Source organism: Brienomyrus brachyistius, chromosome 20, assembly GCF_023856365.1.
Source record: "Brienomyrus brachyistius isolate T26 chromosome 20, BBRACH_0.4, whole genome shotgun sequence".
In the NCBI taxonomy this organism is placed as follows: domain Eukaryota; kingdom Metazoa; phylum Chordata; class Actinopteri; order Osteoglossiformes; family Mormyridae; genus Brienomyrus; species Brienomyrus brachyistius.
In genome coordinates, this window is record NC_064552.1 from 8,413,128 (window position 1) to 8,430,506 (window position 17,379).

Here is a 17,379-nt window from a genome sequence, read left to right on the forward strand (position 1 = left end):
ATGCATTACACACGCATGCATGCATGCACTCAAGCAGGCACACACACACACCTATTCAGAGTAATAAATTCACCTAAATGGTACCAAACAATTGTGAAGCTGTACTAGATATAATCCTCTTAAAATCTAACAAAAAATGGCCACCCCCCAAATCTTATTTAATTAATGCTGCCGGAGGTCAAAACCATCCCACTGTAAAACAAAGAACCTGAGAAAGATAGAAACACAAACAGGTCAAATAATGCACAGACATCTTGCCTTTTATTTCAAACTCTGATAACATTCTGAGGAAAGCTTTGGGGTCAAAAGCTCACTTTTATGTTGCCATCCAATAATATGTTCCTAAGCTACATATATACTCCATATGTTAACAGTACAGCTCTCTTTTATGGTGATGCTGAGCACTGCTAAGATAGAATAGAAATTATCTTGCACAGATATTCAGAAAAGCAAGCTTGTAATAAAAGAAAAGAATTTAGCCAAGAGATCACACAAAAATATTAATGTGTTAAAACCTTTCAGATTATATACCCTCGAGATTAGTTCAAAGAGTGAGTTATTAATCGCATATAATATAGAAAAATGTGTATTCCTTTATCTACTTTGCAATAACATTTACTTTAGCGGTAAAATGCACCGTGAAGGGAAAATACATGCAGAGTTACATATTATTAGTATTCTGGGTGCCAGTAAATGACCACATTTCTTTATTCAAATAGTGGCAGACCCTCCTGTCTTCAGAAAAATCAGGAAATGTCCCCAGATGCCCTCAGTCATTTCCTCCACACAACTTCAACAGCAGCTTCTGATAATCCCCAGACGTATCCCCCTATGATGTCACAAAAAGAAAGAATGTAATTTTTCCCCCATCAGGCCCTGACTGTAGTGTTTCTGATAATTACGTCATCGTCACATTCAGACAGGAGGCAAATTCAGTCAAGTTTTCATATGAACGGATACGCATCTACTCTCAGCATTTCAATCCTGCTTAAATCACCATTAATAATACAGAATTCGTTTACTCTGGTTTAGTACGTATTCAGGCGATCTTCATTTAATAAAAGGACGACACTGGGAGTTTGTTTAAAACAATGTGGAAAAAAAAATAAATAAATAAGAAACAAAACATTTTCCACCGAAACAGCAAGGAGGACAGGAGTTGTACTCACACTGATGTGCGTATACAGGGATTTTCCGTAGGTCCGCAAATACTCCTGACGAATGTCTAGCATGTCGATCTCGGAGCGGGTCACCATGATCCGGATCAGGGTATGGTCCTTTGTCCCAGCCCCCTGCAGCACAGGTTCGAATGCATCAAACTGCACGTGACACCTTCAAGTCAGTTTTCATTTTAAATGTAGCTAGTGCTGGAAACAGTGTTTTACAGCATTACTAAGGTAAATCGTGCTTACATTAACTGCAGGTGCATGCCGACAGTATTGGCACGTTAAGCATTACCGTAGGATTTCTCTTACCATAATTCAATAACCTCATTGCATTTCAAAGCAACAATGGGAATGATGTGGAAAAAAGAATATTATGAAAATCAAATATCTTCATTTGAAAGAAAATTTTGTAAATGGTATCAAGAATGATGACTTATTCTGAGACACAGACAACCTGTTCCTACTGTACATGCTGTGCATCCCCAAACAAGATATTTTTATTTATCATGTAGTAAACATCCATCCAACCATCCATCCATTTTCTGTAGCTGCTTGAACTCGTCAGGATAGCGAGGAGGAGGGGTCCAGAGCCTATTCCGGAGGCTATGGGGGACAAGGCAGGGAACAACCCAGGATGGGGAATCTGACTCACGCACCATTCACACCTAGGGACAATCTGGCGACTCCAACTAACTTCAGCATGTTTTTGGACTGGGGGGGGGAAACCGGAGTAAACCGAGGAAACCCCACGACGACTCAGAGAACATGCAAACATCACACACAAGGACCCATGGCAGAGACTCGGACCCTGGTCCCAGAGGTATGAGACAACAGTGCTACTCACTGCGCCACCATGCTGCCCCATGATGCAGTCACAGGTAGTAGTAATTTTACACAGATGTTATTTTTCTGTGTTAAGAATCACAGGTGCAGGTAAAACAAATGCAACATTACCGCCATAGCCTTGTGCAGCCGCTCAGCGAAGAAGGCAGGTGTGTTCTTAATGCATTTCACTAAAACACAGAACATATCATGGAGTGTAACATTTGCTTCCTTTGCAGTCCCTATTCAGTGTTAAAAAAGGATATATGGAAAAGGAGAAACACAAAAGGCAGTTTGAACGCCATAAAAAAGGATTCCCCAGTGTAGCACAAGTGCTATATTGTGCATTGTCAACAACTGCTGATAGTTAAAAACCCCTGTTTTTAAGTACATTGTACCAAAGGTATGTTGAATCACAGTGGTGCACGTTAATGCACAACAGACAAAAGACCTATGAATGACCTGACTGACAGTGTACCTTTAATACTAAAATTTAGCATCCATTGTTTATAAAAATATGGAACCTTCAGAAAATAAATTACAGCACAAGACGATGAACACCAGTGACATTTCAATATGAGCACCAGTGACATCCCATGGGCAGCAGGCAGCAATTTTAAAATCAGTGTTCTGATATACGGCAAAAAAAATAATAATTATATCACCATCCAACATGAATACTGCCATTATGGCCAGCAATGACAGCATTTTGCCAGGACATAAATAAGAAAATAAACATTTTTGGTGATGCATGTTACATTATCAAAAAAAGAATTATAATATTATAATCGTGTCAAAGTTGAACACATATCAGTCAATAAACAAATGTTTGTAAGCTACATCTTGGAGAAAACTACTAGCACTGGAGCCTTCAACAACATGCTAAGTAGCATAATTAGCCTGAAGCAACTTACCCACGGCTACCATGCCAGACTCCAGATTTCCAGACATCTCCCTGCAAATGCTTTTCTCTATTTCTCTGCCGCACATCTGCTGGTACTCTTGGAAAACTACAAGCAGATGCCAAAGAATGCAAGTTCAGTGCAGGCTTTGTCAAACACACCATCATCAACATCTTCATCCCCCTCTTGCATCACTGTTGTTGACAGGATACCATACTGCATGGTCTCAGGGTCTTCCGGGTAGGAACGCCCACGCTATGATTCCTTTTTTCACATTATTATTTTAAGCGCAGCCTCACAGTATGATATCCCGTTCTACCAATTAATAATGCTATCACACAAGGGTGAACAAAAGTTTTTCATTTCAGATTATAAAGAAATAAATTATTTCTCTTCCAAGGTGACTCTTATACAGATTTTTTAAAATCCCTGAATGCACAATTGCAGGAAGAAGATAACCAGCTGCTGAAATTTCTGTTCCTGCTCCGGCTCACCTGCTCTCAGGTGCGGTTTGCTTCTAGCACACAGGATGGCATTAAACTGAGACTCATCAGTGCCCACTTTGTTTTCTCCAGCAGCATAAAGTTTCTGAAAAACCAAACGCAGATATGAGCGGAGAACACTGCTGTCCATAATGTGAGAGGGCAGTAGCAGCTTCTAACAAACGTATCTTGATGCTTAGGATTGTCAGGTGAAATCCTGTAAGGTTTATTGTCATGTCATCCATATACAGGTATACTGTGTCAAAGGCAGGGCTTTACGATATTTGAAGTGTAAAAACAAGGGGGGCGGTCTGGACACAAGGGTTAAAACACATAAGCAAGAAGCTATTAAAAAAATCCTCATGAAATTTCAAATACTAACTTTTAGCATCATTTCGGCAGCAGCGAGACTAAGCGCCGCCATCTTGGTTCTTAAGATTTTAAAGTTGTTCGAATACATAGCTCTATTTACTTTTGTCTTAATGTAATTCCAAGCATGTTTACCTGAGCATCCTGCTTAGCTAAAGATATGTCAACAGTCTCCCTCTCATCACGATTACCCTTCAAACAAGAAAAATAAACAGCATTATGTAATCATAGTGTACCATTTCTTACTTTGTGGTGCCATCTCCTGGAGAAATAATCCTTATTTTGTCCCTACTATTCACCAACAAATAACTCAATGTCTCATTCCGCATCTGCAATCATATCACTTGAAAATCCAGTTAATTTTTTGTTTTCATGTGAAATTTGATACTGCCCATTCTCTGCAAATTGCAGCCTTGTCTACCATCTCTGCATAAAGCCTCAGGTAAACATTTACACATAAAAAAAAACATACATGGTGGATAAATTAAGATAATAAACAAAGAACCACAAATATAGGACAAGATATTATCTGCACTATACATAAACACCTCATACTAATGTGTTTATATGGATATGGTTTCTGCCTTATTGTTCATACATTTTTTCCTCCACTGGTAATGGACAAATTTACTTCCAACTACTTAGATTCTTTTTCAACTGACCAATTACACACACCCTTCAATTTATGTCCAAATCAGCATTCACTACAAAAATTATTACATCAACGAGGGGTCAAGAGGAATGAACCCAGTTACCTGTGAAAGTGAGATTAAAAGTCTGCAGAAGTGCCCTGAGGTATCACTTTTAATGGTGTCCTCCAGTGTCTTCTTGTACTCTGGAACCGAGAAGATCATGAGCACGCAGGAAAACCAGGATGTATGTGATTTGCATGGCCAACCAAATCTTAATGACAGCAGAATGCAAAATAACCAGAAACAAAATCATATACGTAATATAACCCTAAAACTAATCTCATTCAGATGACAAAATGGCCATCAGTTATTTATGTGTTACAGCAACCTGCAAGATGCACTGACCGCTACTAGGAAATATTGAAGAGTCTAAAATAAGGCTTTGCAGCAGGGCTGACTTTTTTGCAACAGCTTAAAGTGAGTGAAATAGAAGCATTCTTTATCCTTTGTCCATTAAATGAACAAAAAGTTCTTTCTTAAAAAAAGACAAGCCTGACCAGATTCGTCTCTCGTCTCTTGAAACTTACCACTTTTAAAAATCTGATTAATCTCCCGAATCTCAGCGTTGGAACGGGACGCCAGGATCTCAATCAGGCATGCTTCATCAGTGCCCGCTCCCTGTCACAATTGCACATTTAAACCCAATTCTTTCTGTAGAAAACTCTCAGCATTTCCCAGTTACAGTTCCCATAACCCTCCCATTTTGCTATTAGGTTCAGTCCTGAATGCGCGTTCAGCAGCCAGTCTTCCTTTACTTATGTAAATCACATGACCAGATTTACCTTCATGGCTTGTCTGAGCTCATACGCATCATAATGGGAGGGTGATGTCACCATGGCTAGGACAAGCTTCTCAAAGTTACCCGAAAGCTCGGACTTCAAATCAGATATCAAATCCTGTCAAAAAGAAGCAAAACAAAAGTTCAAATCACACTATTTCAAACTGTGACCCTACTAACTAACACTAACAGCAATCACATAGAACTCCGGAAAAATTAAGAGACCAATCCGTATTTTTAAAACCTGGTTTAATCCTGGCTCTGCTGGAAAAAAGGTCTAGGCTTCTCATGCCAGAGATGAGCATCAACTTATCTGACAGTTTCTCATGAATCGGAAGATGACATCAATTCAAAAGGAATGGGAAACATTAAGTGCGGGTGTGAAGTGCACTGCTAGGAGAGTTCATATCAGGCTCCTAGAAGCAGGACTGAAGTCCCAAAAAGCAAGGAAGAAGCCCTTCATTAATGAGAAACACAGAAGGCCAGGTAGGAATTTACAAAAAATACGTGTATTATTCACAAACACACAGAAATAAAATTGAGAAATGAGTGAAGCTAAAATTTTGCTGTGGTCTCTTACTTTTCCCCCAGAGCTATTTGCCTATTGCTTGCCAGTTCTCATCAGTATTAAACTGGGCCATACCTTTCCATATGTTGTTTTGTAGGCCATAACCATTGGCACACGCTGCTTGCTGGATCGATTTCCAAGAAGCTCTATGATTGCCTTCTCATCTGTGCCTGTTTAATTTTCAAAAATAAAAGATGTTTACTCAAAGATACTCAAGCACATGTGTAATTCCAAACCCCTTTCTTCTAATCTGGAATGGCCTTCCGGTGACAGGACCCCTACTCAACCCAAAATATCCACACTAATTTGGAAGAGGTAAGGACTGGCTCATGCCACCAGCAGTGCTTTGCTTTGCCAGTTACCCACCGTTTCTGCTTTGCAGGGCGTGTCGGGGAGCATAATGCTCTGAGAAGGGCGCAGCATTTACTCAAACCTGGCCCACTGTAGAGTGACGGGAAGTGAAACAACCAACCAGTCTAACTCACTCTGGGGCCAAACAGCAGGGCACCTATTTTAAGACACACCTTAAGCTGACAATTCTAACAATGATGATTTAAGCGGAACGCGATCACTCACCAAAACCCTTCATCGCTTTCCGGAGCACTTCTACATCCTTCAGGGGATCAGCCCCGGGGAAATCATTTATTGTCCCCCGGAATCCCTTCTAATGAGACACATGAAACAAGATACCTTTTCAGAAAGTAAATGTGAACAGTCATGTGTGCATATATGCCTTTTGTAAGCGGCCTATAAAATATTACTACACATGTTTGAGTATCACCAAAAAGTAACGCCGAGCCTTAACAGATCGTTCTGTCCTTACGTTCACCGCTGGGCCGGCTGGAACACCTCCCCCATAGCCTGGCATGGACGGATTTGGTGCAGGACCTCCTGGGTACCCCGGTGTAGGCTGACCTGGGGCTGGGCCACCGGGGTATCCCATTCCCTGAGGCATGCCCCCTCCTGGCTAGGGAGAAATGAACATGCCAATCTCAGATTAGGGACGTGCATTAGTGCTAGTTTTCCAGCTCAGTATGTTGCTAAGTAAATCTGGAATCCCTTGGAATCTTCTATAGCTAGTGAGGAGATCAAATAACCAGAACATTGCTGCTCATGGTATTCATTTGTTGTGGCTTGCAACAAGCAATGTCATTTCCAGTTTCCTAAAAAAAAAACACAATTTTTTTTTCCCCTTCATAAAAAGGACTGTTGCATCACAACAAATCTTGCAAAAATGCTATTTCACCATTGATGTAACTTACAAAATCTAGACCGAATGTATTGGGACACCTCGACATCCTTATTAGTTCTGTTCGCATTTCTTCATTATTTCACTATAAATTTCAATGTGTAGAAGAATAAAGTGGCCTGCATTTTAAGTTGTATTGTAAGTTGTTTAAGGTTCAAATATATATATGGACAGTGGATTCAGGGCTATAAAGCTTCAGGTAGCAAGTATTCATCACTCCTCAACTAAAAATACCCATCCAAGTTCAGAAGCCACAATCTATAACACCATAAGTGAAAAAATTTCTTTTAGTATTCAGGTCACAATTACAAGGAAAGCTGGGTGTGTTAATATTTTACGATTTTCCTGTATTCTTCACAGTGCATGCATAGCAAAGTGAAGCAGCACAGGATTTGAAAATTTTATCGTATCCTAAAAATGCATAGCTAACAATGGTCAAAATTACCATCCCAAAGCCAGGTCCAGCTCCCCATGGAGTGTTGCCTCCTGGAAAAAAGTAGAAAGTTGTACAGTTAAATACATTAACCGCAAATCACATTTTCAAAGTTTAATTCTTAACAGGGATATGACTTCACAAAAAAATAAACAACAAAGGCAACTAAGAAATTGGAAGAACCTTCTTTATGAGATATTATCCATATTCCAAGAGCTTATCAGACATTTTAAAGAATTTGAACACCGAAACAAAACATGACAATGTGAATGCAAGCCTTAAAACCAGACTAGGCCTCTAGTGCAGGTTCTCAAACCAGTTTCCAACTCATCTGAGAACTGGGAGGGAGCAAAACTGTGGATTGTCTTGAGGGACGGGTTTGAGAACCACTGTACTACTGGACTGTATTTGACACATTAACTATTATACTATTTAAATTGGAACTTTTTAAGTACGTGTCACAGTTTTGTAATGTTGTATCTGACAGACTGGTTTTATGAGAACTGGATTAGCATTTCTTCTGGAAATACAAACTTCAAACTCTCACTGTTTGTATGTGCTATGTACAAAAAAAAATCAGATTTGTAAGTTTTACCAACTGACCTGCAGGAGGCATGGAGGGATAGCCCCCAGCTCCACCTGGTTGTTGTGGGTAGCCTCCGGGTTGCCCAGGATAGCCCCCAGGTTGGCCAGGGTAGCCCCCGGGTTGGCCAGGGTAGCCCCCGGGTTGGCCAGGGTAGCCTCCGGGTTGACCAGGGTAGCCCCCGGGTTGGCCAGGGTAGCCTCCGGGTTGGCCAGGGTAGCCCCCGGGTTGGCCAGGGTAGCCCCCGGGTTGGCCAGGGTAGCCCCCTCCTTGAGGAGGATAAGAACCTGGTTGTTGGGGATAGCCTCCTGGCTGAGGTGGGTACCCACCAGCTTGGGGAGGGTAGCCACCAGGCTGAGAAGGGTATCCTGGATAACTCATTTTCTAAAACGTAGAAAGATAAGTCATTTTTGTACCTTACTATGCATACAAAATTTCCACCCCTTACAAGAAACATAGAGCAATCATATAGCAAAATGCGGATCATTTACTGTGAAGATCACAACGCTTGAAATCTACTAGAGACTCTACACTGCACAACCATCAATGTACTAAAAATGTAAAAGCATAGGACACGTGACACTAAGTTAAAGCACTTCATAGTACACCCCAGTGTGCATTAATAACATGCCTAGTATACGAAACTTCAGTAAGAAACGTGTTTGCGCAGGGTTAATGAGATTACTTCAAGACAAATTTTAAAATACTGCGATTTCCGATGCAAAATATAAAATGGCGGCTTACAGCAAAGAGTAGAATAACGTAAGACAAATAACTACGTTTCAGAGGTAAAATCGAATCAGGAGAGACAATATTTCTGATACCGCACTGTAAAATATGACCGATAAATAAATTATGGAAAAGCCACTGGAGCAAAGTTTATTCCGCAAATAATGGGTAATTAAAATGAAAAGCGGGAGAAAAAAAATATTGAAAGTGGAAAAACACACCCCTAATATGAGATCATACATTACTTACTGTGTGAAATGCAAAAGTTTCCCTGTGAAAAGCAGAATGCAATCTTAAAGACTGCTTTGCAGAGAGCAGCGAAAAGGAGACACCGAGTGAGATTCTTCCGGGCGAAAGATCCAGGAAGAGAAGCCTGGAATCCAACTAATGTGGTGGGTGGGTCTCTTTTGTTATTTCTGTTCTGCACAAATAACGTATTACGGACGAAGTGACTAAAACGCTCAAAATGTGACACAATGGTCCACAGTAACTTGTGGCAAACACTTTCAGTGAGGTGACACGTCACTTATCTGCCATAAAATGCAACAAAACAATAAATCAAGTTGGCCCCAGCCGAAGTCTAAAACGGGCCTGTTTTATTACAGCAACACTTAGACAAATCTAATAAAAGCAAATATATGAAACACATTCGAACCAGAAAGATCGAAGAATATTAAACTGGAATTCGTTGTAAGTGTATGTTTGAATTCACTTACAGTAACCAGCCCGAACCAGTTTGACAAGGTCAGCAACCAAGTACAGAATAATTTGGCTTCAGTATTTTAGTGAAAGTATTTTATGAAACTCCAAGTCATACTATGTAGTTGTGATAATAACCCGCAGATATCTCTTTAAGAGCAGTAAAGGTTTGGGTTTCTTGGTCGGCCAAACGAACTTCTGCAAACCCCTAACCCTCCCCCATCCCCGGTAATTGCCCTACCCTTTTTATGACTCAGAGTCTGGGCAATTACTAACCGCCTGACGCCAATTACAGCGTCTTATTTTACATGTAACGCCCAGTGCCCTGTCTATTCTGCACAACTTTCCATCCATCCATCCATCCATTCATTTTCTGTAACCTCACGTCTTATTCAAGGTGGCGGGGGGTCCGGAGCCTATTCTGCGCAACCGTTTATTTATACGGTATCTATACATACACACGTATGCATACATATAAAGCGCATGCTATGGCTGTGTAGATGTGGGTGGATGGATTCAGTCATGGGTCGGTTGACAGGCAAAAAGGGCGTGTTGCCCATCCTGCTCTTCCACTGAGCCACGGCTGACATGTAACGCTTTTAAGGTTTCGCAGAAGTGGGCGGTGCCTAGTGTTAAATTCCGTCGAAATTACAGCACATTAAGAAAACGCAAAACACTTAACTGTTTAATGTCAAAGTTTAATGCAAGACATTTCCATCTGCTTTTTGTAGTTCTCGTTCTTCAATTTATTATTTATTATTAGTTTTCCTTAAGCGTTCAGCACTTCGCGGCTGGCCGTTTTTCCACAGTAGGAAGTACTCCAAACCACTAGGGGCAGCATACGCCGGACAGCGTGTTCAAGTATCACTGCTTGTTTATCATGTAGGGCAGTTAGACGTAACTTTTATAAAGAATCGATCAAATTAAACCACTAAAGATAGTTAGGAGTTTGGGACTAATCTTGTTAGCTATTAGTCGCAACACGTGGACGGGTTGATTTTAGCCAGCATGTCTAAATAATGGAAGGGAAAGGTTTCGTGCTGACTAGCTTAGTTAAATTTGGATCTGTGGCCTATGTATGTAAATTTTTTTTTTTTTGCGTTTTTACTAAAGTGTTCTTTTGACCGCCGTAGTTAACTGTGATTTTTTGCAAGAAGGGGGAACGACGAAAAGAATTTGCCGGTTATCTGGCAATCGACTGACGGGCTAATAATGGCGCGATGCAATGGCGGTGAGGAAGGACCGCAGAGCTGAGCGCGGTCCGTGTCGGGCTCAGATGGACGTCAGCCGGCGACCACATCGGCTTCCACCGCCGCCCGCTAAAACCGAGTTGAAGCGGCTCCAAACATCTTTGCACGTTTACAGCAGTTTTTAACACTTCATGAATGGGCTACATACACATTATGTGCTACGATGTGACATTTTGATTTAACTATTAAAATACTTCTGTTCGGTACGGTGATGACAGACCTCCGGGGATGTGGGCTGGAGTTCCTGTTCCCGCTGTGAGCGTCTCCCTTTCCCTCGTTTTCTGTACGTGTGGTTTGCTTTTCCCACCCCTGTATTCGAGGGTTTCCACAAAATACTTATACGCAGGGAGATGGTGTAGTGTCCAATATGTGTGAATCGTCACTCAGCATGTTTGTCTATGGTGACAAATGTACAGATTAATTAAGTGATGCAAACATTAGTTTTTCAGTTTGTAGGTACATGTAAAACACATGATTTTTATCAGTCCTGTTTTACCACCACAAACCTGCCCCCTTCGGTTTTTGTGCACTGTTGTGTGGACCTTAACGTTCACGTTTTGTCTGTGGTATAGTATAAAATTCATATCCAATAACTTTTTATTATTCTGATATTGGAGAATGTAAAACGACAACGAAACAATTGCTTTCAACGAAAGCGTGAAGTAATCCTTGCACAGTAGTGGTGAATCTGGACATTTCTGGGGAAAGGGGAAGCGTCAGGGCTCCTTAAGCCTTGGGTACAGATATTTAGTAGCTAAAATGATAACGGCAAATATCAGAAAACTGTTTCACGTCTTACTTTATAATGCAATTCAGCTGTGGGTGAGCAAGGATGCCACCACCTGGGAAAAAGATGTAGGTGCAAGATTTCCTCAGCAGCATTTCACTATCGCCATTAAAATGACGGCTTAACGCTTTGGTTCATCTACTTCCTGAAAGACAGTTTGGTTGAATTTCCAGCTGCGTATCTGTTTATGTGACTTTTTGGGTCATATATATATATATATATATATATATATATATATATATATATATATATATAAAACATTACATTAGAAAAATTACATAACATTAGAAAAGATTTGAAACTACATTTGCGATAAAGTGTTTAAGTGTCACATAGTGTATATACAGTTAAACACTCAAAATACTCCAAGAAAACAAATTTTGCTGGCAAAATTTAAGAAAAAACGTGACAGAGGAAGTCGGACTGATTGGTTAGCACTCCGGGGCTTTGGCTTTGATTCCTGTTTTTCCCTGGCTCTTCATTTACAGAGATTACATGTTCTCCCACAGCCCAAAGGCATGTGGTTAGGTTAATCAGTGTCTAAACTGCCCATAGTGGGACAGTGTATACCCTGCAATGGACTGGCATCTCTTTCAGTGTGGGGTACTTTCCAGCATCGCTGTGACTGGATAAGTGGATAATGCAGGATGGATGGATTCATATAAATGTAAATGAAAAAAAACTCAATACATCAAGATTAACCCAAAAATGATGGCCCTGACTTGTTCTTGGCGAAAAATTATGCACATGGATGCAGAAACCAAGCATCGCCTGAGTTCAGTACATCTAAATTCAAATAAAAATACTACATGGACAAATGTATATTAAAAGACATGAAAACATCATAAATACACAATGCTCAGATCAACAATGAAGGAAGAGGAAGAATAAATCATTAGTTGCACAATAATTCAACAAGGTCAGACGTCCTTGGAAAAATAAATAAAAGTGTTAATTATATTGGCCCACATTTGAAAATATACTCGTGTTTTCTGACGGAACTCAGTTCACATGTTTTAAATGCTAGTTTTCCGTCTAGGAAGCACATGACTCCAGCAGGAAAAAGACAACTGAAATGCTGCCAGAAGTGGTCAGAGAATTCCACAGTCATTTAAATGTGGAACAATAACAGTTTGGCCTTTGGAAATGGAATTAGAAGAATTTAAACAAGCAGTTGCACAATCACACACAAAGTATTTACTAAACTTGCAATGTTAATATTTCTGTTGAAAAACATGGTTTATTGAAAGTTACAATATCATACAAATAGCATTGCATCATCCACCCTGTGATTGCATCTACTTTATTGTTTGACCAAATAAACTTACAATTTAACTCATCTATACCGCATACTATTTGACCAGAGAATTCTGGTAAAGAACTTCACTAAATAATGCTCCAGCAGGGTTCCTCTTGGGGTTTGAGCTAGCAACCCCCACATTGTACCTTTGTATTTTTAACTGCTGCACTACCTGCTGTTACTGGCAACCTCCCTTCTCACATTCCTGTGTGTTTCTCCATCTCCTCCAGCATCACTGCTGATGTAGGTCACAGAACATGTCTTGGGACTCTCGAACGTAATTCTGCCAATCACTACTTTAAGTAAAAATGACACACATATGGTACTACTTCTAGATCATACACAGATCAATCCTTTATCATGTCAGATTTCCTATCTGAAAATTCATTAGACCCATTATACGTAATTGACATATTGCACACAATTATTGTCAATAGTTTGTCTATACTTTGTGTAACAAATTCAGTTCATCCTTTCTTAATTGGAACATTCAAGGATTACATGGCATGAAAAAAAAAAAATCAACCAGAGACATAGCCAATGTTTCAAGGATTAACTGTGATTGCCAAGAGCACTGTATGCTGTCAGTTACCGCATTTTTAACCCAATGGACACCAATCAAGTACCCAGCAGTGATTTGAACTACTTAATGATTTACAGCACAAAATATTTACACCAACTATAGGTTTTGAAGTTGTATGTATTCTACTACTGGATTTGGGCAACATTCAATCACTGATTAGTGACAGTCCACAGAGGTCAAACCAAAATTTTGTTTCAACCAACCAGTTGAGTATAAAGACTCACAGTCACAGAATGTGAAACTGGTTGGTTAAAACAAAACCTTGGTCTGGATTTTAACGTTGTGGCCCCGACTCTTCAGCTCTGCCCAGAGTGGTAAAACGTGTCAGAAAGATGACCCCTCTCAAACAGATTATATAAAAATCTGCACATGTCTGTGGGCCAGCAGTGGAACAGCCCATCTGCAGAAATCTGCAAAAAGTAAGTTAGCCAGTCTATGCTAAAATAACCGAATCTATTTCTTCTTTAAGTGGCAGTCCTAGCTGCATAACCAACAGCCCCTTCCCCTGCCGAGCTACAGACGGACCTCATCCTGAGCTTAGGTCTGGCCCAATGACGACTGCCAGGTGGAGTGCATGAGACCTACACCCTGCCTGTAGGATTGCCAAAGGCAGGTCTGTTTTATACACTTCTGACATCAAAGTAAAAGACCCACTGGGGGGAAGTCTCAGTGAGAATTGGGCCCTGGTGCTCAACACTCACGGTGCCGATTTTCAGCCAAGGCCATTCTGCAGGCCTGTAGCACTATGAAACATATGCATCATGGCAAACATACTGTAAGACTCCTCCTCACATATTCTACAGAAAAGTATTGCTCATATGCTTGCAGATATTCTCTATCTCTCACTGAAAGTCATTTCAAGTTTTATTGCTGCATGTATGTAGTGCAATGATTTTTTTACTTGGGTGCTTCCTTCGAACTATTTCCAATAAATACAATGAATATGAACGACACAAAATTAACGCTAAACAAATAACACCACTGTAGACAAAAATCCCCTATGAACATCAATGAGTTTACACTGTAGTGCAAGTTAGCACTGTTATAACAGAATTTAGTAGTGGCTTCTGTTAATGCACACATAGGCCACACATATGGTGAAGTAATGATACTGATACATTGATTTGACATGTGTGCATAGAAATTCTTTGGTTTTCACATCTTAACTCTCCTATGAGACACACATAAAGGTGAAAGAGAAACTTGCAGTGAGAGTACAGGATCTCAAGGGCCCAACTGTGATACAATTGTTCTTCCAGTCACAAGAAAAAATCCCTAATACACAGAGTCACACACCATATCAAAGTGCCATACTATAAACACAGCCTTTACACAAAAGACAAGAGTTACATTCAAGACTGAAGGAAGGCGGGGGTCAGGATATTATACTGGATGCTAGATATATCAGGATTACACTGAGCATGGGTGATGCATTAATATGAAGTGTAAACAATAAGGTACTGGACAAAACATGTAGTACTGGGCGACAAAGTACCGACTAAGTTCCAGACCGAATGGAGCGCAGGAATCAACAAATAGTTGGACAAGACATAAAGTACTGGGCAAACAAGTTCTGGACAATAGGTACTGGAAAATTGTGACTCATGGTAGATATTGTGCATAACACCAGTAACATGTGAGAGCATTAGTAAACAGTGTAGTGCCGTGGAAAGCTTAGGTGAGCCAGCAGTGGTGGGAAGAAACTTGGGAAGGTTCCGTTTGTCATGTACAAAGGGCAGAGGTAACATTTCTGTGGACTGTATATATATCACACTGAGGCCACGAAAATCAGGAAAGACTGACTATATTAACGTCAGCCCTTATTGCAAGCAATTCAAACTATTTTAGGTAAGTAAGCAAAATGATTGCAGAATTGTTTGGTATTTGTCTTGAAGGAAGTTAATATATTACACATAAATAATATTAATATTTATTGCATTTATATTTTCATATTGTGTGGACTGTTGATGATTAGTCCGGTGATGCCCCAGCAAATAACTTTTTTTTTTATCTGTTTGATATGCAGTTTTGCATTAATATGGCAAAGAACCAACTTACTCCGTATTTCTTATACATCGCTTCAAATATAAAAGAACGTTGTGATTTCGTTCCCTGCGACATGGAAGAATACGGAATAGCAAGCTTGCGGACTCCAAAGCCTGGGAACCATTCCCTGTTGAATAAACAATGCCATTTGTTTCTCTTCTCCTTGAGGCTAATCAGTGAAATTCATGAGCTCTCACATTCCACAATCCCATGTGTGAGTATTAACAGAATGACACTTCAAGTAAAATACTTTTAAGACGTTATTACGTATCTGAAAATGATCGATAATTAGAAAATATCATTTCAGCAAGATCATGACCAAAATACACGTTATCTTTCACATTTGAGGTGGAGAACTGGTCGCATTTATACACAAAATCGCTTTAGTATAAATGTCCACGCCTAATGCGTTAGTACGCAGTAAGCAATGAGCCCCTTTAATATACAAGCAGTATCTATGATATTCAACTTTCCACTGTTCTCCAAATTACAAGCTGTCAAGACCCCGTATCGCAGCCATTGCTGTTCCGTCCTGCTCAGCTGTTCTCATAAATATTCACCGATGAAACCAATGACGATGCTCGTTTTAGTGGGGGGGGGGGAAATGAGAGTTAATATTCAAAGCGGTGTCCTATTACCAGATGATAGATGAATTACTAGGAGCAGAGGATCCCTATTCGCCGCTCGCACGGTGACGCACTCCGGTTTCCCCCGAATATGCAATGAGTTCCTTGAGGCTCCAGCGCAAATAAAGATAGCGGACCGCCGCCTGCGGCTTCAACTTTTTATACTGACAACGTAAAGCTATGCTTTTTGCATAATCGCGAACTAAGGGACTTAGATCCCAGAAGGAGCCTGCGGGGTGAAGAAGAAGGAGAAAGACAGAGGAGGATACTTTCGGGCGGAGAAACGCAAAGTAACACAATAGAAAAAAAAGTGAACTTACGACCTAGAAATCAGAAGTTGTGATTTACCTAAAACAGCGGAGAACCGAAAAAAACCTACATTTCCGTTTTAAAGATGAGTTTGATGTCTGCTATAGACACCAGTGCCAACGTGTACCAACCTGCACAGCTTTTAAACTGGGTATATCTCTCTTTACAAGACACCCACCAGACCAGTGCATTTGATGCGTTCAGACCAGAATCTAACTCTTCCCATCCGGAACTGAACTACACCAAGCCTCCCGCTGCTGACCTGGGCTCCTCTTTAAATTCCAGCTATCTGAACAACTTCTTTCAGCTCCAGAGGAATGAGGTTAGACAGTTTCGGAATCCGCTATTTTTTCCTTTCCATTTTCATTTCTTCTGTGCATTTTACGGCTGGATCTGCGTCCAAAAATATAGGATAAACGCCACACAAGGAACCTTTTTTAATTGTCCATAAAAGTAAAATAATTTAGGTTCTCACGCTTGCATGTTCTAATGTAAAATGACTTGGACGCGGACGCCACATTGCTTTGTACGTTTACACGAAAAAGTTACTTAAAGTGCATTTTTTATCGCAAACTTGTGATGCGCTGCTGTAAGAAAAATAATCTTTTGCTAAAGTTGTTTCTTTTTAATATAAATACGAAATAAAATGCAAGGATGCTGATTTATATTTTTTTGAGCAAAGTAGTCTTGAATTCTGTAAATATAACAATTGATTTTGGTGGAGAACGATCTGTCGACGCCTTAACGGTACCGTCATTTTTCATCTGTTAGCTAAAATCCTAAATGTCAGGGAATGACAGGATGTAGTAATGACTAGGGCTGAGGGTCCATGCTGTTCTCTTTTTATGAAGGACTTAACATGGTTACGTTGTACAAGAGTTTGTTACTCTACATTTCAGACTTTGTCTGAATTGAGTTAGATTCTCTGATCCTATTTAGAGCAGTTGACTAATTGGAAGATAGTTGAAGACTAAGAAAAGTTCAGCAGACTTGCGCTGTTATTTTC

General features: G+C 40.2%; 2 protein-coding genes across 2 annotated transcripts in view; one reads left to right on the forward strand and one right to left on the reverse strand.

The window, feature by feature from the left end:
- Nucleotides 1-239: 239 nt before the first annotated feature.
- LOC125715591 (annexin A4-like) lies at nucleotides 240-9,677 on the reverse strand. The gene is made up of 16 exons (XM_048987337.1): nucleotides 9,490-9,677; nucleotides 9,023-9,194; nucleotides 8,065-8,428; nucleotides 7,474-7,514; nucleotides 6,603-6,746; nucleotides 6,356-6,443; nucleotides 5,855-5,949; nucleotides 5,216-5,329; nucleotides 4,961-5,051; nucleotides 4,497-4,576; nucleotides 3,877-3,933; nucleotides 3,385-3,478; nucleotides 2,903-2,998; nucleotides 2,121-2,179; nucleotides 1,170-1,292; nucleotides 240-829 (listed from the first exon to the last, which is right to left on the reverse strand). The coding sequence occupies exons 3-16, from the start codon at nucleotides 8,423-8,425 to the stop codon at nucleotides 770-772; spliced, it is 1,503 nt and encodes a 500-aa protein (XP_048843294.1). The 5' UTR covers nucleotides 8,426-8,428; nucleotides 9,023-9,194; nucleotides 9,490-9,677; the 3' UTR covers nucleotides 240-769.
- Nucleotides 9,678-16,107: 6,430 nt separating this feature from the next.
- zcchc24 (zinc finger, CCHC domain containing 24) overlaps nucleotides 16,108-17,379 on the forward strand; it is a 41,930-nt gene continuing 40,658 nt past the window's right edge. Inside the window, exon 1 of the mRNA XM_048987036.1 lies at nucleotides 16,108-16,695. Coding sequence (XP_048842993.1) covers nucleotides 16,459-16,695 — 237 coding nt within the window. The 5' untranslated portion in view covers nucleotides 16,108-16,458. The remainder of the gene's footprint in view (nucleotides 16,696-17,379) is intronic.

Bases quoted from the DNA above. Each gene is read 5' to 3' on its own strand.
- LOC125715591 (XM_048987337.1), bottom strand. From the start codon at position 8,425: ATGAGTTATCCAGGATACCCTTCTCAGCCTGGTGGCTACCCTCCCCAA. The intron at 6,444-6,602 runs GTAAGGACAGAA...GTGTCTCATTAG, and splicing joins CAGCCGGCCCAGCGGTGAAC to AAGGGATTCCGGGGGACAAT. The intron at 3,479-3,876 runs GTAAACATGCTT...TTGGTTTTTCAG, and splicing joins TAGCTAAGCAGGATGCTCAG to AAACTTTATGCTGCTGGAGA.